We start from the raw sequence: 24175 nt of genomic DNA, 5'->3' as shown, positions 1-24175 counted from the left end.
ACTCCCCAGCAACACTATATGCCTGCCTATCTAAACAAAGTATGACATGCACTATGTACTCTGTTACTGAGCTGTGACCTGTGAAGAATTTGTGCTAATGCTAGACCAGCCTTCTCCAACTTCCAGATCTGTTGGGCTACAATTCCCATAATCCCAGGAATAATGTTTACAGGCTGTGCTGAGCTGGCATGATGTGAGTTGTAGTCCAACACATCAGGAGATTGCCAGGTTAGGGAAATAGGCCTCATCCAAACTGCTGCATAAAAGCAGTTTGACACCACTTTAACTGTCCTATGGAATCTTGGGATTTGTAGTGTGTTGTGACACCAAAGCTCTCTCACAGAGAAGGCTAAATATCTCACAAAACTACAGATCCCAAAAATCCATGGCAGCTAAAGTGTTGTCAACCTGGATTATTTCTCCTGTGCAGATGTAATCTATGGTCCAAAACACACTGCAGAAATAATCCGGTTTGAGATCACTTTAATTGCCCTGTCTCAGTGCTAGGGAATCCTGGGAATTGTAGTTTGTTGTGGCACCAGAGCTCTCTGGCAGAGATGGCTCACAAAACTACCGTTCCCAGCATTCCCTAGCATTGAGCCAGAACAGTTAAAGCGATCTCAACCTGGATTATTTCTGCAGTATGTTTTGGACATATAAGGTGAATAGGCCACTTCTAAACCTATTTGACTAGCATGGTTTTGGCAGCCTGTTAGACTTTGTTATGAAATTGCCTGATACTGTGATCCTTCTGGAACTGGTTCTCTGATAATTCATTAATTCTGCTGCCTAGAGATACAGTACCATGGGTTAAATGTGGGATCTTCCTTGTTTGGCAGGAGGCACCAACGATTCAGCTTGACTTTTTCATAGCTGTGCTCAATTTATCTTTTCCTCATGGAGGCAGTGCCAACCAAGCTAGTTTTTTCCAACCTGCTGCCCACCCAAATATTTTAGCCTCTGACTCTTAGCAGCCCCAGCCTGCATGACTAATAGTCAGGAAACATGGGAGATATGGTCTAAAGTATCTGGATAGCACGAGGCTGGTGAAAGCTGGACCAAACAAATATGAAAAGCTTAGTTGTGAGTAAGGAGAATTAGCATGGAACATTAGGACTGATGAGTGTCAGTGAGGAAGCGAAGGATCCTTAAAAATGTAATGTAATGGTGTGGTATGGTAGTCATTCTGTGTTCGTGAATATGGAAAGCCATATGCTCCAGGGCATTGATTCACATAGTCCTATGGCTGTACTTTCTAACACACAATCATGAGTTCTTTGTCATAAATCACATGTTGGTTCCCAAGCAGAATGTAATGGATTCTGGTGCTAAGGCACTTAAGGGTATTAAATATTCTAGTAGGGAGGCTTGAGAAGTCACTTCATTTTTTTCAACTGTAGGTGTTACAAAGATTATTAAAAATAGGACAGAGTACACTTATCTGAAAGAAAGCAGACAGAATTTAAGCACTGTCTCTGTGACTGCTTCTTGTTTTATATCCTCAGATAGCAGAAGAATAGGCAGATGCCATATTGCAAGGTGACCATGAATGAACTAATGCAGAGAGATACTTCTGGGAAGGAAGCTGACCTCTATATAAGATAATGGTGTCTTGACTCTCTCTCCTGCTTGTTCCCACTTAGATTGCTCTGCGCTTGCTGTCGTTTCTCAGATATTTCATGGCTTGTCGGTTAGTAATATCAAAGACGCAATTTTAAATGGACAAAGGATTGTCTATAAAGAGGGCAAGGAACTATTCACTGATGGCCTTCTTAATACAAAAGTGATTGCGCTAAAAACATGGGACCAAAGCAAAATGTGAAAATGTATTCACCGGAACAGTTCAGTGGTTTGGTTCAAAAACCTGTTAGTTCTGTAAATTTTTCCTTGAAGAATTACGACTGGATGAAAAAGTGCTAGGGAGATGTAAAGGATGGTCATTTGGGGGGAAAAGCAACACAACTGTTAGGCATTAGTTAGTTATATTCCCTTTGAGAATTTGGTAATGGAAAATGTGATGTATAGGGTTTATGTATAGTTTTGAGAAACGTCAGTTCATTGGCAGTATTTAGAAAGATGTGTGCCTTTAATCAGCTTTTTTTTGTTATTTTTTCTCCTATTCAGAAAAAAATGAATTTCAACTAACATTTATGTAAATAAGAATGGGCCCAGATGTGCCTCTACTGAATGACCACAAGCAAGAATTCCTGTTGAAGCGATTTCCACAGACTGTTTTGGGTGGCCCTCGATTTAAATTAGGACACTGTGCACCTGCTTATGTTTATGTGAATCAAATAATTCTCTTCCTGCTACCATGGGTTTTTGGAGGAATTGGTACACTTCTGTACCAGTTAAATGTTTTGCAGGACTTTTACACAGCTGCAGTTTCTGGAGGACTGATGTTAGCTGCAGCCATTATTGTTCAGGCAACAAATCTGTTTGCAAGACAGAAAGCTGCATCTGTGGAAAGAGTGCATGTCCACAGTACCCTAACGGATGAAGATGAGTGGGAGTTCTCTAGCTGCATGGGCTCAGAGACGGTCAAATTTATTATTTCAGGCAAAAAATACATAGTTAATGTCATCTTTCACTCAATTCTTGCTGGGGTTCTCTGTGGCTTGGGAACTTGGTATTTGCTACCAAACAGAATTGCATCATTGTATGAAGGTAACATTGGAGGAACTGTTATGATCTTCATATTTGGATGGATGACAGTCTGCATAGGGGAATACTCATTGATCATCAATACTGCTTCAGAAACGGCTACTTATCAGGCACTGGACACTTATGAAATTGTTCCTCTTATGAGACCTTTTTACATTTTTGTTTTCATTGCTGTGGATCTTGCTCACAGGTAAAAAAAAACTACATTGTGTATGTTTTTATGATGTGCAATGCAGGATATATATGTTAATGCATATTAATGCATTTCATTAATCCACTTTATGTTATAGCTCTGCTGAAACATTTGTATTTAGTTAGATTGATTGAAATGTATATGGGAGGTTAGAATTTATAGGAAAAGGGTACATCAGGGTGTGTTGGATACAGAGAGACCATTTCTTCATCCCAGAAATAATACACATTTCCACTTTTGTACAGGTTCCTTGCTGATATGCCAGCGTTAACATTGGCAAACCAGATTTTGCACATTGTATTTTTGTGTTTGCCTATTTTGTGGACTCTGGGGATTCTTCCCCCACTAGATGCACTTTTTCTCTGGGGAATGGAGCAAGTGTTGGAGCTTGGCCTGGGAGGTTCACCCATGTCAAGTAACTTAAGGTAACCCGTTGTTTTGCATAAATATAAAATATTTCAGAGATGTAGCCATGTTTACTGTCCCGCAGTGGGGAGGCGGGGAGCTAGACTAGCACATTTATTATGGCATAAGATGTTCATGACTCGTAGCTTAAGCTGGCAATGTATGCTTTGGAGGCAAAAGTTGCAGCAGTGAGGTTAAAGGGAAATTATGTATTTTCACTTTTCACCTTAAATGCCACCCCAGAGTATCTACCAACTTAAAATATAACTTCATCATATGCATACAGTGTTGCCATAACAAACAAGTTAGTAGTAGAGTGTTGGAAGACTCTTTTAAAAATACTTCATAGTTCAGTTGTGAGTCATTTTTGATGTCTTCCAAGTACTTTGGGCATGAAGTTTTATATGACCCTGAAAACCTTTAATGTTTCTGTATTCCATGATGGCACCACAGTACAGTATAATGGGCTGTATTTCTTGTTGAAAGTGACATCAGGCAGCAAATCTGACCCCTTGAGTTTGCTTGTGGTAGAAATGAAAAAAAATAGTCCGAACTCTCCTGATGAATTGCCACTGATTATTTAGTTTATAATTGATCCATTTATTTATTTGATAAAACAGTTAAAATACATTAAAATATTGCATGTTTAGAAAATTGCATGCCTGTGGCATATCTTTCTACTCCAATCAGTTAAAGACTGAAGGCCATTTAAATAAGAAGGTCTTTGCCTGCTGGTGAAAAGAGAACAGAGAGGAGGGCTAAGTGTGCCTCCTAGTCACTGAGAAGTCTGTCTTCCATATTCTCAACAGATGTGCTTGTGAGGGTGGTAAGACCGAGAGAAAGCCCTTCCCCTAAAGACTGAAAGGCTTGGGCTGACTCATATGGGGTGATATGGGCTTTCAGATAATCTAGATCCAAGCTGTATAAGTCTTTATTGGTCATAACTAGTATCTTGAATTTAGTGTGGAAACAAACTAATTGCCAACAAAGCTGTTGGAATATGCCTTGGTCAGCTGCAGAATTTTGGACCTACTGAAGTACAGTAATCCAAATGGGATGTAATCAAGACATGTTACTATGTCCAGATCTGACAGCTCAGTGTTTGCTAGCATTAATTGTGCAAATGCCTTCTTGGCCACCACTGAAGCCTGGTCCTCCAAGCTCAGGGCTGAGTCCAAGAGCACATCCAAGCTATGAACCTGATATTTCAGGAGGAGCATAATCCCATCCAGCACAAGCTGAATTCTTATGCTCTGGCCTGCCGTTCAACTGACTGGGAATACCTCTACATTGTCTGGTTTAATCTTCCATTTGTTTACTCTCACACAGTCCATTACTAACAATAGATACTTGCTCAATTCAAAACAAATTCTGTTTTTTCATTCTTCTTTCCCATACAGGCTACTAGCAATGTTTCTCGTTTCTGTGGGAACAGCTATTGCCTCTTATTTCATCCCCAGCACTCTTGGTGTAATCCTTTTCATGACTGGATTTGGATTTGCATTGAGTCTTAACATGAACGAGATTGGGTTAGCTTTCAGTCACACCGTGACCAACCTCCTAGCTTCCAGCAAATTTAAGAACAGGTCTGCTTATTATAAGACACAGTTTGGATGGAGGGAATTGATGTTCTCTTTGACTGTATTGACTTTTGCTCTCTTGGAAGCTAGCCTGTTGCATTCCTTCCTCGGTTCTCAGGCATTTTCTAAGACTAGTCTTCAGGCAATCATGGGCTATGTGCTGATAGTATTGCTTCTCGCTACATGGATTCTTGGAGAGATTCAGACAGTATACTTGCTTGGACTGTTCCGAAATCCCTTTTACCCAAAGGATGTCATGACTGTGAATGTATATATGAAGAAGCAAAAGGTGCTCAAGAAAGTTGGTGTGCTCAGAAGGATATTGCTAACCCTAGGTAAGAGCCCACATTCTTTATTATATATAAGCTGATGGTGGATGGAGATCTCAGAAATATTCCACATGCCTTCAAAAACATAAGATAAACAAAATGAGACATATTGTCTCTGAGACTTGAGAAAGACTTTTGGGGATATAGTGGGTTGGAGCTCCTTCATATCTATCAAATTCTGTACAACATGTTGGATCATTAAGATCTGAGTTTTTACTTTAAAACAAATTTCTGATTTTCATGGTTATCAAATGTATGAATGCTACCTGCCTAATTCTTCCTGACAAGAATCATGGTTCCCCAACTTGGTACCCTCCAGTTGGACTACCACTTCCATAATCCCATATCCAGTGGTGAGGGCTGATGGCTGTCATAACTGGAGAGCATCTAAGTCACCCTTTGTCCATCCCATGATCAAGGGTAAGGCAGAGGTGGGGCTTTCAGTCACAGTTTACCCTTTCCCAATATATATATCGCCTAAAATAATTAAATAAATAAAATATATGCAAATAAAATAATCGTAACTAGCAAATGTTAAATTTGGAGAAGCAGAATTAGCTACTATACAAAAAAAAGGAAAATGATACGTGATAGTACTAAAGGCGATTGACAAGATCTTCAAGTTGATGTTTGTTAAAATCTGGTTTTAATTATTTTCTTCAGCACTCCCCTCACACAGTTAGTTTTCTTCTCTGTTCTGTAATTGATACACTTACATATTCTTAGGACTTGGTCAACCAAATGCAAAATCCCAGTGGGATACACAGGCTCAAGACAACCAGCAAAGATGTTGTTTTGTGCTTTTCACTTTTCAATAAGATTTTCAAAACAGCTAAAGAACGAAAAAAATAAAATACACACTTAATACTCAAACAAAAAAACTAGAGCAAAATATTAAAAACTGGTAAGCACACTAAGGCAAAAGTGATAAAAACAACAGCAAAAGCTAGACAATAATTTGTTAAAAGCACACTGGAGAATAAAAAGCACTTCGCTTAGTGCCAAAAGTATCTGTTGACAGTGCCAGGTGAGAATCTGCTTTGATGCTGGGATGCCATTTCAGCCCTTTCCTGTCAGCACCCATCTCACTTCTTGAGTGGGGGACTCTGAAGTGGATCTGAGGGGATTATATGAGGATCATATGAGCAGTTTTTCAATACCCAGAGGCATGACTGAGATCAGTACTAATTTAAAGTGGAGCAGAGGAAAGGAGCCAATATGTTAACTCTTTCATGCCTCTAATACAGGCCTGTTTAATTTGAGGGTAACAGAAGATTCCACTGAACATTAAGAAGAATGTTTTTACTTTAAGAGCTGTTGGACAGTAGAATAGATTTGTCTTGGAGAGTGGTGGACTCTCCACCTTTGGAAGTCTTCGAACAGGTTAGATAGGCACCTTTCAGGTGTTCTTTAGGTATGGATTCCTGCATGGCAGCAGGTGTGACTAGATGACTGATGTGATTCTCTTCCAGCTCTAAGATCCTGTGATTTTGTGTTACTTCAGTACAAACAGAATTTAATTTTTTAAAAAAATACTGCATTCTGACTCATTGATAACGTAGGCTCAAGTCCCATTGGCATTTGTTTGTAAGTAACAGATAATTGTCTTAGGTCCAGTCCACACTGCAGAAATAATCCAGTTTGAGACCACTTTAACTGCCCTGGCTCAATGCTAGGGAATTCTGGGAACTTGTTTTGTGCGACATTTAGCCTTCTCTGTCAGTGAGCTCTGGTGTAAAAATAAACTACAGTACCCAGGATTCCCTAAACTGAGCTAGGGCAGTTAAAGTGGTCTCAATCTGAATTATTTCTGTAGTGTGATTTAGACCTTAGTCATGGTCATATTGTATTCCGGGCAAGAATGATGCAGTCCTCAAAATGTAGGAATGCAATGCTAGCATTTTTCACCATTTAATTTCCTTCCTTGTTATAGTCAGTAAAATTGATAATCATATTCCTCTATGCATGTTTGGAAGAGTCTTTGTCATATATCTTCACCTTTTATATGGAGAGTGATATTTGCTCAACCTTAAAGCTCTTCAGCATGCAGTTCCCCTTTCTTTTAGAGGAAATTCCAAGGAATTATAAAAGACAACAAGTCAGCTCATAGGATCCATTATGAACTTACATGCCACATTTCTTTTCTCTCATTTTCTTTTCTATTTTACATTTGGGAAGAATAACTTGCAGCTTTAAACTGATACAACCTCAACTGTTAAAATTACTTCTATTGGTGTTGATGGCAGTTCTCAGATATTTTCAGTGTAGAGACTATAGCCTAAACCTTAATTGATGTTGTTTGATTCCTTAGCCCATTTTGAAGAGACACTAGAATATACTCTCCTGTCCTGGAAACACATTTCATTGTTGTCAAATCATAAGAGACCCATCCATAAGACCGAATTCTACTGAGGGAATCAGTGTTCAGCCCTAAAATATATCTTTAAAGAGCATCAGCCACTTTGGGACTCATTGACATCTTTATTAAAAAGATAAAGAGCACAAGAACAAAATATATAACCATGCTGTCTCACTTCTTTCTTTTACTGTCTGTTCTCTAGTACTGTCTAGATTTTGATCAGATGGTCTTTGTTCTGAACCTTACCCTATAATAGACATATTTATAGCATTAAGGTTTGCATGTATACTTTTTGAATGAGACAAACATTGCTGTCTTTTTTCTCTCTTGTAATTTCAGTGTCTCCATTTGTTATGATAGCGTTTCTTTCCTTAGACAACTCTCTGCATCATCTCCCATCCATATATATTTCCATTGGATTCTCAAGAAGCTTTAGAATGGTACATTTCAAGTATTTTGTAATAACAATGTGACATTGCATAGAAACAAGCTTTTATTCCTAATGGATGTTAAATAATAAATTGTTGTGAGGAAAATTATATTTTCAAGTTAAGAATGACTTCTTGGATCCATGTAACTCAGTGGCAAAGAATATGATTTCTATTACAGAAAGTATCATGGGAGAATTCCTTTTCAGGCATATGACTTTTAAGCTGTGGAGTGCCACAGCATTCCATGTTGTCCCCCATGCTCTTCAATATTTCTGTGCAAAGTTCCTAATGACTTCATTCTGTGAAGTCATTAGGAACTTTGGAGTTGGGTGACATCAGTTTGCTAATGATACTCAGCTCTAATTTTCCTTCTCATTGGAGTTTAAAGGCGTTATGGAAGTACTGGATCAGCACTTGGACATTAAAATGAGCTGGGTGAGGACCAGTAAACTAACCTAAATCACAATATGACAGTGATTCTGTAGATTGGTGGTTCCTGAGACCAGGAATTGAATAAACAGCCTGTCCTGGATGGGGTTGCACTCCACTGAAGGAACAGGTGTGTATTCCTGGATCCATCCTTGTTTCTGATATTCTACGTGAACTCTGGCTTGGAGTGCTTGGTGCCAGTTTCACCTGAGCCAATTGAGAACAAGCAGCTGAAGAGACCCCTTGGAGTCCTTACTATTTATTTATTTATTTATTTATTTATTTATGGTATATATACCCTGCCTTCAGCCCTAAAGGCTATCAGAGCAGCTTGTCACAGATGATTGTCTCAAGGCATCCCATAATTCATAGAAAATGTGAAGACATATTTCCCAGCACCTTATGCTGCAGCACCTTGGATATGGTTTGGTTAGGCGTTATGAGATTGCAAAGGTAGGGTTTTGAGGTCAAATTTGGTTATTAATGACCATAAACATGACTCCCCATCAGTTACAATGTCAGAATTCCAATTAGAATCATAATTGCTAAACAAGATGCCATCTTTAGTTTTTTCTAAGCCTCGTTAAGAATAAACTGTATTTATTTGATAAAACATAACAGAATCAGTCACTGAATCTCTGTTCTAGGTATGGCAAAATACAGAACATGCTCTTTTAGATATGGTTATGGTGTCTGCAGTCCAATTGCTAATGTTCAGTACTGATCTGTGGTGGAACAGAAGCATTGATACTGGAATCAGACTCTTGCTGGTAAATATGATTTTATTTATTATATTTTCTTCTCAGCATTTTTGCTTTACCTTTAATATAAAAATGTTGCCAAGGTGATAAATTACTATATAGAAACTAATGTGTAGCTGTATCAAATATTGTCAGTTTTAAAAACAAAGTTTAAAAAGTAGAATCAGCTGGTTTGAAAAATCAGCAGTTAAAAACTTGCCTGAAAGGGAGATTCAGAGACTAGAAGCAGCCACCGAGAAGGCTTCCCTTGTGTCCCCACCAACCATGCTTACAGCAATGGTAGGACTTTAGGTGATAATAGAAATCGATAACACACCATCACAGGACTTCAAACTTATCATTGGAGATTGGAATGTTAAAGTCAGCAGGAAAGAAGAATCAGAATCAGTAGGAAGATATGGACTAAGTATGAGAAATAAAGCAGGAGAACATCTGATAGAATTTTGTGAGGCTAACAATCTGTTCATTGCAAATACCTGCTTCATACAACCAGACAGGAGACTATACACATGGACATCACCAAATAAAAATCAGAGTAAGACTGAAGAAGAAAACAAAAACAATTATTATACAAATACTATCTGAACAATATCTCTGAAGAATTCAAATAATAATAATAAACTATTTATAGCCCGCTTTTCCTTAATAGATCAAAGCGGGTTACACAGAAGTACAGCGATGTACGATTTTACAAACAGTATCATATAAAAACCCAAACAATACAATAATACAATTAAAAACAAGATAAAAACTTAGAGATTAAAAGACAACAAAGGAAACAGATTTGCACTATTAAATATAATCAACTGAGAATCTGAAGACCTATTGGACAGAAGCCAAGGACATAATCAAAGACGAATGCAAGAATACACTAACAGTGGCCTGAAAGAAAGTGAAGAAACAACGGATGACAGATGAAACACTTTATGCCATTCAAGAAGAAAGGGAGGCAAAAGTAAAGGGAGATAGGAATAAAATCATATCTATGAATCCAACTGTACAATGGCTAGTGCACAAGGATAAAAAAAAGCCCGCTGTAAAAACCAGTGCAGAGAAATAGAAGACACTAACAAAAAAGGAAAAATGAGAGACCTGCTCAGACAAATCTGGGAAATCAAAGGGAAATTCAGACCAAAGGCCGGGATGCTCTCTTGCAAGGAAAGAACATAATACTGGAACGAGAAGAAATAAAAAGATGAAGTAGGCAATGGCCAGAAGAGTTATATAAAAGACATGAGAGAATGAATGAACATGGAAGAGGAACCATTTAAAGACAAACCTCAAATTCTAAAAAGTGAAGTGAAATCTGCAGTTAGGGAAATGGGAAAAAATAAATCACCAGGAACAGATGAAATTCCAATTTGCTACAGTGCACATAGACAGATGCAACTTTAGTGTTCTCTAAAGTATGCCAACAAATATGGAAAACACAGTGATAACCAACAGACTGGAAATAATATATATACCAATCCACAAGAAAGGAGATACAAAAAACTGCAGCAACTATAGGACCATAGCATTAATTTCATATGGAAGCAAAATAATGCTTAGACTTCTGCAGTATAGAATCCAACCATAGTTGGAGAGAGAAAGTCCAAAAGTGTAAACAGGATTCAGGAAAGGAAGAAGCACAGAAACCACATCGTAAACATATGATGCCTAATGGAGCACGCCAAAGAATTAAAAAAAAATCAGCATGTGTTTTATTGACTACAGCAAAGTGTTCAACTGTATAGATCATGGAAAGCTGTGGAACGTACTTAAAGACATGAGAGGGCTTTCACATGTGATAGTACTGATGAGAAATCTGCACCAGAGACAAGAGGCCACTGTCGGAACTGAATTTGGTGAAACAGAGTGGTTCTCAATAGGCAAAGGAAAAAGGCAAGGCTGCATTCTATCACCATACTTGTTCAACTTATATGAAGAAAACATTATAAGGAAAACAGAGCTAGACCAATAAGAAGGAGGAGTGAAGATAGGAGGAAGGAATATCAATAACTTAAAGTACACAGATGATACCATATTAATGACGGAAGACATCACAGACTTGGAATGCTTAGTAAGGAAGGTCAGTGATGAAAGTGCAAAGGCAGGATTACTGCTGAACATAAAGAAAACAAAAACAATGACCACAGAAGAAATACATAAATTCAATCCAGACAATGAGGAAATGGAAATAGTTAAAGAATTTCCATACTCAGGCTCAAACATTGATTGGATGGTGACTCCACTCAAGAAAATAAGAGGAAACTTAGGAATGGGTAGGGCAGCTATGAAAGAACTAGAAGAGCTCCTGAGGAGTAAAAATATACAACTGAGCACAAAAGTTAGAATTGTCCAAGCCATCGTATTCCCCATCGTCATGTATGGATGTGAGAGCCAGACAGTAAAGAAGCAGATAGAAGGAAAATCCACTCATTTGAAATGTGGTGCTGAAGAATAGTGCTTACAATACCATGGACAGCCGAAAAGACAGATGGGTCTGGGAACAGATAAAGCCAGAGATCACTTAAGAAACCAAAATGATTAAATTGAAACTGATGTACTTTGGCCATATAATGAGAAGAAATAGATCACTGGAAAAGAAATGCTAGAAGTACTCTGGTCCCTGGTCGTTCAGAGTATTAAAAGTTCCAACTAGCATTTTGAATTCAGAAGACCAATGGGTAACCAGAATCGATAATGCATGGCGTGAACTGTGCACATCAGCTAACTGCTACCTGTATTGGGTCTATGTAAAATTTCCAAATTTAATTTTGCCATTATTATCTGACAAAAATTTATGAAGCTTGCTGTTGCTCTCTATCCCATTCTCCATTTCTTCCTATATATATGTGGATGACCTTGGTTAATTGAAATTCTATAAAATACCATTAGATTTATGGCAACATAAATAAATAAATAATCACAATCAAAGCTGAGTTAAAGACCATATTGTTTAGGGAAGCATTCCCAGGGAGTCTGTGATTGTGTCCTGGTTGTTCAGATGCTTGACTCAATAGTGGATATTGCTGTTTTAATTTGTTTCATATGATGTTTTTAATTTGTTGCTTTAACTTTTAGATTGTACGCCATAGGCAGGCTTTTATATTCTTGATTTTACTTGGTTTTGTACAGCGCCGTGTAGATTTATGGCGCTTTATAAATAAAGATAATAATAATAAAATGCTATTTCCATTCTGATAGGTTGGAATCATCCGGAATCGACTGTTTCAGTTTGTTTCAAAACTACGTTTTGTACTAACTGTTCTCTTGACGTCATGGACAGAGAAAAAGCAACGCCGAAAATCCACTGCTACCTTGATTACACTCAATATTGTCTTCTTTCCAGTCGTCCTGGCTCTTGTAGCCCTGTCTGCACTGCTATCTTCCCCCTTACTGCCTCTTTTCAGTCTCCCAGTATTTCTAATTGGGTTTCCAAGGCCTATCCGAAGCTGGCCAGGACCTGTGGGTGCGACAGCCTGCGTATGTCCTGATACTATATATTATCAGCAAATGATTCCAAGTTTGACCACTGTGTTGCAGTCAGCATTTTCAGTTGGTAGCCTGGGTAAGTAAACTAAGCGGCAAAACCACCCACTTTGTCACTCATTTCATTCCATGCAGGAAGCTTCATGTTATCTTGGATCTATTCAGCTTGGGGGTCGGGCAGTTTATACATGAATCTAGGAACCAATCTTGTGGTGGTAAAATATCTCTAGGTGGCTGCAATCTCTGTGTCTTGTAAAGGTTGCTGCAACAAGCTTAAAGTATCTGAGCATATGAGGGCTGATGCACAGAGTCTGCTGTGGTCCTGTACTTTAATTGTCCTCAGTTTGTGGTAGGTTTGTTTTTAAATACCAGCTGCCTTTGACAAAAGAAAGTGGCAGAATACTCATCTTACACTGCACAGTTGATGTATTTGGTTGTAGTGCTCTTCATATTTGTGGGAGGGGGCAGACAGATTGCTATATGGGCATTTATTTCTTAAGCCAAGAGGTGAAATACAACTGTGAACCTTCTGCTCACATTGGAAAGTGCAGTGCTAGGGCATGTGTACCTTGGGGATTTAAATTATTTTAAAAATTAATTTTCAGAAAAAATTACCTGGTCTTTAATGGGAGAGGCCTTGGCTAGAAATGTCTTAGCAGGATATCACTTAATGTTTTAAGATTAAGGTGCATTTTATTGGTTTTGGCAGCTAAGCACAATTAAGAGAATTGTTACAAAAATGCTAGCAAGGGAATGCACTCTATTAGCTCAGCAGGATAGAAAAGGTTATTTTAAAATTTAACTAATATGATGGTAGGTTTCTTGGATTGCACTTAAGATACTCAGAAGTTTCAACTGTGCTAGTTGAGATAATGTGGACATGCCCAAGGATTTACTAATAAATGATATGAAGCTAGTCAGCCTGCAATAACATGTCTCAAACTCCCTGACCCCTGTAGTTATATCAAGGAAGGGGAGTTGGTTTACCGACAATATATATTTCTTAGCTTTAGAAGGAGAACCATGAGAATTCTTCTTAGATGTTTCTTAATTATACTAGGCAGCCGTAATTAACATTTCTGCAGAGCAAGTTGCACTCTGCCTTTTCATTCATATTGAGATGACTAGAAGCATTCCATTTATCAAAATTCTCTCTTTGGCAATTATGGCAGGCAAGGAAGATCCTATTTTCATAATCCGTTGGTTGTCAATCTATTCAGTGATGAAAATAGTTTGAAAATTATCCTTTATGAGATTGTATTTGAGTTACAAAAAATTCAGTCACCTCTCTGTCATTCTAAGTACAAAAACTCAAAGTTGTTTTTCACTGCTCTGAAGCAGTGGAGACAACTATGCCTCTATCATCCTCCTTTGTATATCCACCTAAATCACTGCTATGTCCATATCAGTTATTATTTCTTTGCATTAGTTTGAAAAATTGCCATTTGGATTTGGCTTGCACCCCTTTGCTTTGTTTATAGTTCTGTTTGCTTTTTTTGGCCTGGGGCAGGATGTTAATCAAATAACCCCATGTCTTTGCTTTGGCTATTTTGCCAGTGTAACAGCTATGGAACAGCTGAAGTTTCCACTTTCAAAATAAATGTTTTCAGTGTTGTTACCTTAATGTACTCAAGTATATTTAGATCCACCTTTCTGTTACGTTTATTATCTTAATTACTTTTAGGATAGTGTCAAAAGTGGTCACTAAAATAAAGCGCTGCAGCAAAAGTTAAATTATCCTTTTGGTTCTTTTTTAAAAGGTCTCTGTTCGCCTGGGTCTCACTACTTGTGTCGATTTCAAGACAGACTGGTATGGATCCTTGTGTTAGAAAGAGGCTTCACATACTGTTGTGTTAATATAAAGGTGACTATTACAAAATATACCTAGTAGTATTACTACAAAAAGAGAATGCTTTTACTGAGTTTCTTCCTTCAACAGTAGATGTCATGCTTGTTTTTAGTTATAAGTCGACTATTCTTGATAGCATTAGTTCAAAAGGCTATTGTGTCTTCCAGCTGGTGAGGACTGGACATGATCAGTGGGTTCAGACTGGTAATACTTACCCAGACTGGAGTAGGAGAAAAACAGATAGAAGGGGAAATAGAATGAAATATTCTGGAGGAGAACATATACAACGTGTACAGTACTGAAACTGCAGTGTTCCATATTGCAAATGAAGTCCACCACATTTTTTAAAATCTTGCCATTCAGTGTGGGTGAAGGTGTAATCCTGCCACTACTGTGGTCTGGCTTTTAGTGGTTACCTCTCCACCTGTATCTATTCTGTAACTTCTTGTTAACACTGCAATGATGTTAATGATAATTTTGTACCCAGTGATGGTCTTGTCCTATAAAAACATTGGCTGGCAATCTTGTATTGGAGTTACATATCTGTAACATAAAGGTTATTGTTTAAATCATAAATGTCCTCCGAATCCCACCTTAAACTCTAGGGAACTGCTGTGCATTGGAGGTCTCTTCTGCCAATCAGGGTGTAGCCGGATGACATTTCCAGCCCCCTCCGACCAGCAATCTGTGGTGCGATGAAGAATTGCAACAAGGTCCTACTTCTGATTGTTGCAGCCTTGCTCTCTGGATGGAGGGAGCTGGAAATATCATCCTGCTGTGCCCCATCACCAGCAGAACCTCGATTGCTTGGAGTGGCTGCTGGCTGTTAAAGCAGGTTTGTGGGGTTGGGCCAAGACACACACGTATACACACATTATAATTGTCTGACAAAATCCAATTATTTTACAAGACCTGGTCAAAGTAGAGGTACCAGTGGAGGTAAGGATCCTAGAGGAGGCCAGGATTATGACTGAGTATGAGAACATATGTCATGGGTTGAAAAGAACCAAACACCTCCATTTAAAAATTTAAATCCTGCAAACCATGGTCTGGAGGGGCAAACAGATGCTGCATGCCTCCACATTTCTTTCCTTGCATACTGACCCATTGGTGTATATCCTGATTGCTCTACATTTTGATATTATCTCCAAGTTGGAAAAGTGTCATTGGGACTTCCCTGAAAAACATTTGAAACATGTCTGTAAACCCTGGTTTGGGAAACCATCTGAATTCAGCTCTGTTAAGACACAGAGCTCAATTCAAATGGTTTTCCAAACCAGGGTTTACATACATGCTTCAAGTAGTTTTTAAGGAAGGGTCACCTTTAGCTGCAACCAGGCAGAGTCTTTTGGTTGCCAAAGGAGCTCCGAGGTTTGTGGTTTTTGGAAAGAAGGCTCTGTTGCAGACAACCAATGATAATTCCCTGAAATGATACATGGAATATCACATCTGATGCTATTTATTATTTTCCAGGGGCTAGAACTGCAGGAAACGTCCTGCCACACTGCTGAAGCTCACAGAGTTGATGAAATTTTTGAGATGGCCTTTGAACAGGAAGAACATAGTCACATTCTCTCCTTTAACCATCATTTTGGAAACATTTTAACACCTTGTGCTCTTCTTCCTGTGAAACTCTATTCGGATGCCAGAAACATCTTGTCAGGAATAATCGATTCTCCTGAGAATAGAAAGCAGTTGAAGGAGGACTTCATAAATGTTCTCCTATGGGTGTTAGTTCAATACTGCTACGAAAAGACAAAAACACACAGGATGCTTGATAGAAGACCCGAATCCATGCTGGAGTCACCTCCAGTAGAACCTCCTGAAGTTTTCAGCAAACAGCAAAATGCAGCAGAGAGAAGTCCCTGGAAGGATGATGATGACGGCTTAAGTGTGGAATCAGTGGATGAGTGGACTGATGATAGCAGTCTTTTTGATGATGAACCCAGGAAAAAAATACCCAAATCAAAAGGAATGCCATCAAGGGAAGTAACACCTAGACCCTTCTTTTCTCTTCCAGGCTCAGTCGAAATACACACTACAGAAACTGAACTACCAGAGGCAGCCAGTGTGAATAAACTCTATAAAACTGTTGTTCTTGGTCTTCCTGCTGTAGATACTGGGAAACAGTGGGGGGTGATTGATTTGCCCCCTGTGAAATTCACTAACCTCTATTCTGAGCTATTGAGCATTCCTGAAGGGTGGAGAACTGCACCGTTACCAGTTACCAAACTCCGTGACATGAAACAGAGATTTCCAGAAGAGTGGTACCACTTTGTACTTCACCAACTAGATTTCTCTCATTTGGAAGGAATGCCTCCAAACATACATGGAGATCTTGTTAAAGATACTGCTCTGAAGGACTTGTATATTCAGGGTGTCTTGCCTTGTTGCATTGCAATGTTTGGAATAGATGATACTGTTCCTTCTCCTGGCCATATATTCAGAGCTTACAATGGAAGCCTCCCCTGGTCTGTCTGCCTGAATTGGCTAACAGCAAAGCAAGAGCTGTTTCAACTGGCACTTCTAGCATTCAGGTAACTTTGATGAGAAATAGCATTCTAAACAAAAAGCAGATATATCTAGTATAAATACACACCTATGTATATTTCCCAACCTGTACAATTCTGTACCATTAAATGTACAGAGTCATTAAGTTCAGGCTGATGTTGACCATAGAGTTGTGCTTGAAGACCTAAAGATTCCTAAAGAGGTGTTCTCTCAGGTAAAACAACAACAGCAAACCTCCATTTTCATGGGGATCCTCTGGCCCTAATCCCAGCCAAAGTGCAGGCCCCATTATACTATCTTCCTCCTCAACCTGCTCTCCTCCAGATGTTAACTGTGGTCAAGTTAACTTCAATTTATGGGGATCCTATGAATGAGAGACTTCCAAATCACTCTACCCTCAACAACCTTGCTCAGGTCTTGCAGACTCAGAGATGTGGCTTCCTTGATTGAGTCTATCCATATGGATTGTGATCTTTCTCTTATTCTATTGCTTTCTATTTTGCCAAGCATAATTGGCTTTATTTGCTGTGGGACCCATTTAATATATATATATATATATATACACACACACACACAGTCGGCCCTTCTTATACACGGATTTGTTATACACAGATTTAAGCATACACGGTTTGAAAATGTTCCAAAAAAGTATAAATTTACCTTGATGTTCTATTTTTTATTAGGGACACCATTTTGCTATGTCATTATACTTAATGGGACTTGAGCATACATGGATTTTGTTATACATGGGGGATCTTGGAACCAAACCCCAGCGTATAACAAGGATCCACTGTATTACAGCATACTGCCATCACAACGATAAAATACAATACAATAATGACCATTTATACAGTCATAGAAACTCTAACATGTCAACTTGCAGGGTGTTTTAAAAGGTTGTAAAAATGTTTCAAAGAATCTCTTTAGCATAGTCTGCATATCAATAACAGAAATTGATAAAAAATAATAGAACAGTATAAAAAAACCCTATAGACCATCCTATAACCATATAGGGAAGCTTTGTCAATCTGTTTATATAAGATAAAATTTCATACAGCAAATTACATGGTGTCTGCATTAACAATATCAGCCATAATTAGACTTCCAGAGTTCACTGAATCTGTTTTAAATAGCCTCTCTGAAGGGTAATAGCAGCTGCAAGAAATTTAGCAACTCTGCTAGTTACATCTTCATTTTGGTCTGCTCAAAAATATTTAATATAAAATTTATTCTCCCTTCTGGGTAAATACTTGAAAATAGGAGGACCCATTTATTTGTCTTTTTTACAGTCCATGGTACCCATGGCACGTTACAGACCACCTGAAAATGGTCTGCCGCCGCTGCCGGTTGCTGCATCCAGGAATCACAGCGGTCAAACCACGCGGTTCCCAGACACAACAAAAAGAAGCCCCAAAATGGTGCTTCTTCTTGCGGCATGCTAATGACGCCGCAAGGCGCCAGTGGTGCACTCGCAACATCATTAGCGCTGAGCGGCGTGAGGATGCTACCCGTCCCCGACATCAAGATGGCGGCGCCCAGGTAGAACGGGCACCGCCATTTTGTACGTCCTCAGGACGTAGTAGGGTTAGGGGTGTGCATAAAGCATGCCCTTTCCTAACTCTAGTACGTCCTGGGGACGTACTTTACGCCCGTGCGGAACGGGCCCATAGAACTCTTCTCCACAACATTTCAAATGAGTTGATTCTCTTCTTATCAACTTTCTTCACTGTCCAGCTTTCTTGACAAACAATACATAGAAATAGGAAATACAATGGCATGAACCATCCTAACTTTAGTATTCAGTGATGTATTTTTCCACTTCAGGATGTTGTCTAGTTCCTTCACAGTTGCTTTTGCAAATCCTACTTTTCTTCTAATGTTTTAACTGCAGTCTCCATTCTGATTAATGACTGAGCCATGGTATGGAAAATCTTGATCTATTTCAGTGTGTTCATTGTCCGCTTTAAAGTAATGTAAATCATCTGCAATCATTTTTGTTTTCTTAATGTTAGTTGTAAACCTTCCTTTGCATTTTCTTCCTTGACTTTCTTCAGTAATAGTTTCAAGTCTTTGCTATTTACATATTATATGTTCAGTTTACAATGAAAACAGATAGCCTTGCCTGACCCCCTTGTCAATTAGAAACCATTCAGTTTCTTCCTATTCTGCCCTGATAGTACCTCTTGTCCTGAAAACAGATTATGCATCAAGACAATCATATGTAGCACACCAATTTCTTTACGAGTAATCTATAGTTTTTCATGATCCACACAATGAATGGTCTGCTATAATCTATAAAGCACAGGCCAGTTTTCTTCTGAAATTATTTGGTGTGCTCCGTTGTCCAACATATATTTACAGTATGATCCTAAGTGCCTCTTCCTTTCCTGAACCCAGCATGGACATCTGGCATTTCTCACTCAAAATATGGTAAAAGTATTTGTTGTACATTTTTGAATCCCTGGTGTCTACTTTTTTGATGACCGGAATGTATGCTGTGTGCATTTAATCTGTGGGCCATTGTTTTGTTTTCCATATTTGTTGGCAGATTTTAGTTAAGAACTAAAGTAAATTCTAAAGTTGTATTCAAGGTACTAGTGCTGTCACCTTTTACTGTTATTTCTTGTCTCTAACTGCTTGAAGAGTTTCATCTATTGAGGCTTTGCTTAGTTTTTGGCTGCAGATCGTATCTTTTTGAATTCCAATTTTTCTGAAGTCTTAGTGATATGATTTGGTCAGACTTTGCATTATATCCTTTGATTACTTTTGCAACATCTCTCCTCATTATTATTGTCACCCCATTTCTTCATAGATTTTCATTTCCTGAGTAAAACACTGTAATTGTCTGACTCAAAATGTCCCATTCCTGTCCACTTTAGCTCACTCACTCCAAGTATTGCAATGTTTATACGTTCCATTTCTTGTTTTACTGTATCTAGCTTCCTCAGATCCATGTTTCCCATTCCATGTTCCTATAATATGCATTGTGCAGATTTAGACTTTCCTTTCATCTCTTACACATCAAAAGGTGAATATCCTTTTGGTTTGGGTCCAGTTGCATCATTAGCCACAACACTACTTGTAGTTGTCTAGTATGCCATTGAGTACCATCCAGCCTAGGAGTGTCATCTTCTGGGATTACCTTGTTTCATTTTGGATTGTCTCATCATAGGATTTTCATGATAAAAGACATTCAAAAGGGGTTTACTACGCCTCCTCTTGTGCAGTATTAACAAGGATAAGCTGTAGGGTCACTAATGTTATATCTGAGATATCCTCTGCCAGTTTCAACCATCACTACTGCTGCTGCCCAGTTTTTTTGGCACATTTTTTCTGACTCCTAAGCAAATACTTGTCTGACATGGGAGCCCTTGCTAGCAACACTGCTGCCATCAGCATAACTTTTTGCCTCTCACGAACACACAATCCCACTGCTGTGGAAATAGACTGCAAGTCCCAGAACCTCCTAACCTGCTCTAGTCCAGCATATTTGAGAAGTACCTATCTGGGGATGGCTGGGTTATAAGAAAATGTAGTACCAAACACCTTTGTAAATATGTTTTATGAGCCTGGTAAAATGAATGGAATGTGTGTCACCATAATGCTCATACTTGTTCTTATGGAAGAATGGTCTTCACATTAATAAACCAGATTTTTGAAGACTAATGACAAGAGCACATTGCGTGAAGTATAGTTTGTAGACTCTACAACCTGCTTCCTAATACTTGAAACAGTTTACATCCACATAATTAATGCCCACTGTATAGTCATACAATGTCCATATATCCAACGTCCAATCAAAAAGAAGTCTGGGTAACAGCCACACCTGAGTATCCTTAGGACAGCTTTATTACAAGTAAGATTTGTTAAACTAATGTGTAGATCTCTGTGCTGTGCTTCTTTCAGATACTCAGTTAAGCTTATGGTTGATAAAGCAAGCCTGGGTCCAGTTGAAAATTTTAAGGAGCTGCTAAACTGTCTTGAAGAATACCACAGTGACTGGCATGTCGGACTGGTGTCTGAAAAGGAGTGGCAGCAAGCTGTTCTTCAAGAAAAGCCATACCTTTTTTCTTTAGGGCATGACCCCAATATGGTAAGTGGCAAGAAACTCCTGACGGCAAATAAAGTTGACTGGTCACTAATAATATTACTAATTTTCTCGATTAGGGTGGGCAACAGCAGTGGGTGTAAGGGGAAGCTAGCCATAGTAAATAGGCACACAGCTCCATTTTTGGCTGAAAACATCAACTGAAAGTAACCTCCTGATGCAATTTCTGGTTTTGCCTGTTTAATTTGGGAAGGTTTAAAAACACAGTACAGTACAGTATATTATTCCTGGAGGTTTCCAAGAGTGGTGATTTTTAAAATGGGGGAAATGTGGGGGCTGAGGAGAGAGTCACCCTCAGTCTTGATCCAAGCCAGTATTTTTACATTATCTTCAATACACATACTCTGGCTGGAAAAGTCCCTGTAATTTCATTGAACATTGTACTTTGCCCTCCACAGTGCTCTAACAAATGCTGAATTTTCTGTTTGTGTGTGTTTTACACTTTTCAGGGAGTTTATACTGGCAGAATCCTTACCCTTCAGGATTTCCTAGTCCAGATAGGAAAACTGAACAGTGAAGCTGTTAGAGGACAGTGGGCAAATCTTTCATGGGAGCTGCTGTATGCCACGAATGATGATGAGGAACGCTACAGCATACAAGCACATCCGGTCCTTTTAAGGAACCTGACCATACAGGCAGCAGACCCTCCTTTGGGCTATCCTGTTTATTCCTCTGAACCTCTCCATGTGCCTTTGCTTTAAGACTGGGCCACTTGCTGGACAGGCAAATCAGGTTTCCCCCCTAATAGTTGAACCCGTCAATCAAAGAGGGTGATGGCAATGAAGGTCTTCTGATACAAATCCTTCAATATCTCTTTCACAGTACCACAACTTTCTGAACCTGATTCTGCAAGGCTGCTAATCGGGAGACATTAGACACTGGGAGAGGACTTACTGCAGGCAATAAGCTCATTAACATATTTGTTGTTTTGAAAAAAACCCACAAAAAACCAACATCTTGACAGGTGACTTGCAGGGATGTAAGTCACAGCATGTGTACTTTAAACAACAAGTTAGTACAAGATGGATATAGAGTATGCAAAGTTTTGATACAGCAGGCTTAAAACATTTTTTTCACTTGTTCCATTGTATACTTTATTTTGTATTGTCAAAGGAATACTTGAACAAACATTTGTACATCTACTCAGCATACAAAAACAAGAGCTTTTCATTAAATACAGCAAACTGGACGCTAGTACTTTGGTTAACAGCAGTCTATCATGGTACAGTAAGGTTTACAAGTGGAAAGGTTTGTTGCACAATTGCAGAGGTAACATTAAAACAATTGGGACGTCAATTCCTGTAAGCAAGAAGAGGCTTTCAAGCAAGCATTTACTTTTGTTCTGCAGAGGGAAAAAGGTAAAATTTGTTATTTCCTGCAGAAAGCCTGTAGACCACTCTGGAAAAGTCAGTTTCATTCTTACCAATTCTGTTAATTAACATGTCTTTAGCTTACAGTACTTTGCCATCTTAACTTTCCAGTTCCACTTGGCGTCCCATTTACAAAATGGAAAATATAAGGAAAGCAAATACTTTTTCACTAGAGGCATGAAAGTAATGCTTGAAAAACAAATTAAGAGTATATAGCATACTCTCTGGTGAGAGCCATCATGGCATAGTGGTTTGAGATTTGGACTACAACTCTAGAGATAAGAGTTTGATTCCCCGCTCAGCCATGAAACCCACTGGTTGACTTTGGGCAAGTCACACACTCTCAGCCTCAAGGGAAGGTAATGGCAAACTTCCTTTTAACAATATTGCCAAGAAAACCCTGTGATAGAGTTGCCATAAGTTAGAAACAACCTGGTGCTATGAGAAATTTTCTACTACCTGACAAAGCAAGCTGAAGGGATGAAGGCATTAGGATTGTTTTCCCTCCAATATTTTCTACAGAGAAAAATGGTAGACGATTTCAATGAATCCAAGGCCCGGTTTTTGGCTCTGAGGATCTCCCCAGACTGCAATAGTCCTGGAAAAGCTGAAAATGGGCAAAAATCAAAACTGGAAGTGACCCACAAGTTCATTTTCTGTTTCCACTTCAGAATATGCAAAGCGACTTCAAAGCACTTTTGAGAGTAACTGAAAGAAATTTGTAGCATAAGCTTCTGACGAGCCTCTGATGAAGTAGACCTAGTCTATGAAGGCTTCTGTTACAAATTTCTTTCTCTCAGGATTAAAGGTACAACACAATCCCTTTACTTATTCATACAGACTAATATGGCTGTGTCTCTGAATATTTTTGTTCCTGGAGGCTTCTTGGAATGGTCAATGGTCTTTCTTCCCCTTCTCCACAAAAAAACCACAAAAACAAAACAAAAAAACTGACCAAATCTATGGCCTGCACTTTGTCCCCTGACATAGAACAAGGATTTGGATGTTTTTTCTTTTTGTTGGTCATCACACAGGAGAATTTTCCCATACCAGCTTGAGGCTGGTAAAGAGGCACCAATGGTATGTGCAACCACCACCATCCGAAATAGTTAGGCTGGTTCTCTTGTGGTGCCACAGAACAATACTTCCAGAGGTAGTAGATATGAGCTTCTGTTGCCTACAAATACTAACAAAATTTGTACCCTGAGAGCTCAAGATAGAGCAAGGTAGATAAAAAGAATATGTGTCTAATATGCAGCTCTATGTTCATGTCTACTCAGAAGCAAGCTCCACTGAACTCAATGGGTTTTATCCAAAGGAAAGGGTATAGGAGGATAGTCTAAAGGCTTAAAGGCAGTATTGGAAGATGCTGGGGACTGGGCTGGATGGTCAATCTAGTATTAAGGTAACATAAGCAATAGAAAACAGCACCATATTAAGTAAAGGAATCTGTTTGCTTGTGGCTAACATATTTTGAGTCAAAAAGTTTTATATAATATATCAAAAGGAATAGATAGAGATTGGTATCATACTTATCCCTGTTATATATTACAGTTTCACTTCTTACCAAAGTAGCTTTTTTAAAAAAGAAAAAGAAAATACTTATTTCAACCAGAAGGGCTTCTTCATCCTTACGCAGGCACAGGTGTAAAGAAATGTTGAAAACATGCAGCTTCTTAGGAAGACTTTTTGTAATAAGAAACATCAGCATC

General features: G+C 38.7%; 2 protein-coding genes across 6 annotated transcripts in view; one reads left to right on the top strand and one right to left on the bottom strand.

The window, feature by feature from the left end:
* Positions 1-22254, top strand: part of PCNX4 (pecanex 4) — a 27202-nt gene extending 4948 nt beyond the window's left edge. For 2 of the 5 annotated variants that reach the window (XM_042446068.1, XM_042446070.1), the window contains exons 3-12: positions 2125-2854; positions 3103-3282; positions 4663-5177; positions 7870-7970; positions 9038-9160; positions 12341-12704; positions 14386-14489; positions 15948-17011; positions 20892-21078; positions 21543-22254. In XM_042446068.1, the coding sequence (XP_042302002.1) occupies positions 2163-2854; positions 3103-3282; positions 4663-5177; positions 7870-7970; positions 9038-9160; positions 12341-12704; positions 14386-14489; positions 15948-17011; positions 20892-21078; positions 21543-21794 (3582 nt within the window). In that variant the 5' untranslated portion in view covers positions 2125-2162 and the 3' untranslated portion in view covers positions 21795-22254. Of the gene's footprint in view, positions 1-1643; positions 1691-2124; positions 2855-3102; positions 3283-4662; positions 5178-7869; positions 7971-9037; positions 9161-12340; positions 12705-14385; positions 14490-15947; positions 17012-20891; positions 21079-21542 lie in introns of those variants that run through there. The other 3 variants (XM_042446071.1, XM_042446072.1, XM_042446073.1) reach the window with 3 other exon arrangements.
* DHRS7 (dehydrogenase/reductase 7) overlaps positions 22161-24175 on the bottom strand; it is a 51659-nt gene continuing 49644 nt past the window's right edge. Inside the window, exon 7 of the mRNA XM_042446074.1 lies at positions 22161-24175. Coding sequence (XP_042302008.1) covers positions 24140-24175 — 36 coding nt within the window. The 3' untranslated portion in view covers positions 22161-24139.

The sequence above is a fragment of the Sceloporus undulatus genome, chromosome 1 (assembly GCF_019175285.1).
Source record: "Sceloporus undulatus isolate JIND9_A2432 ecotype Alabama chromosome 1, SceUnd_v1.1, whole genome shotgun sequence".
Lineage (NCBI taxonomy): Eukaryota > Metazoa > Chordata > Lepidosauria > Squamata > Phrynosomatidae > Sceloporus > Sceloporus undulatus.
This window is presented reverse-complemented; position numbering and strand designations above follow the sequence as displayed.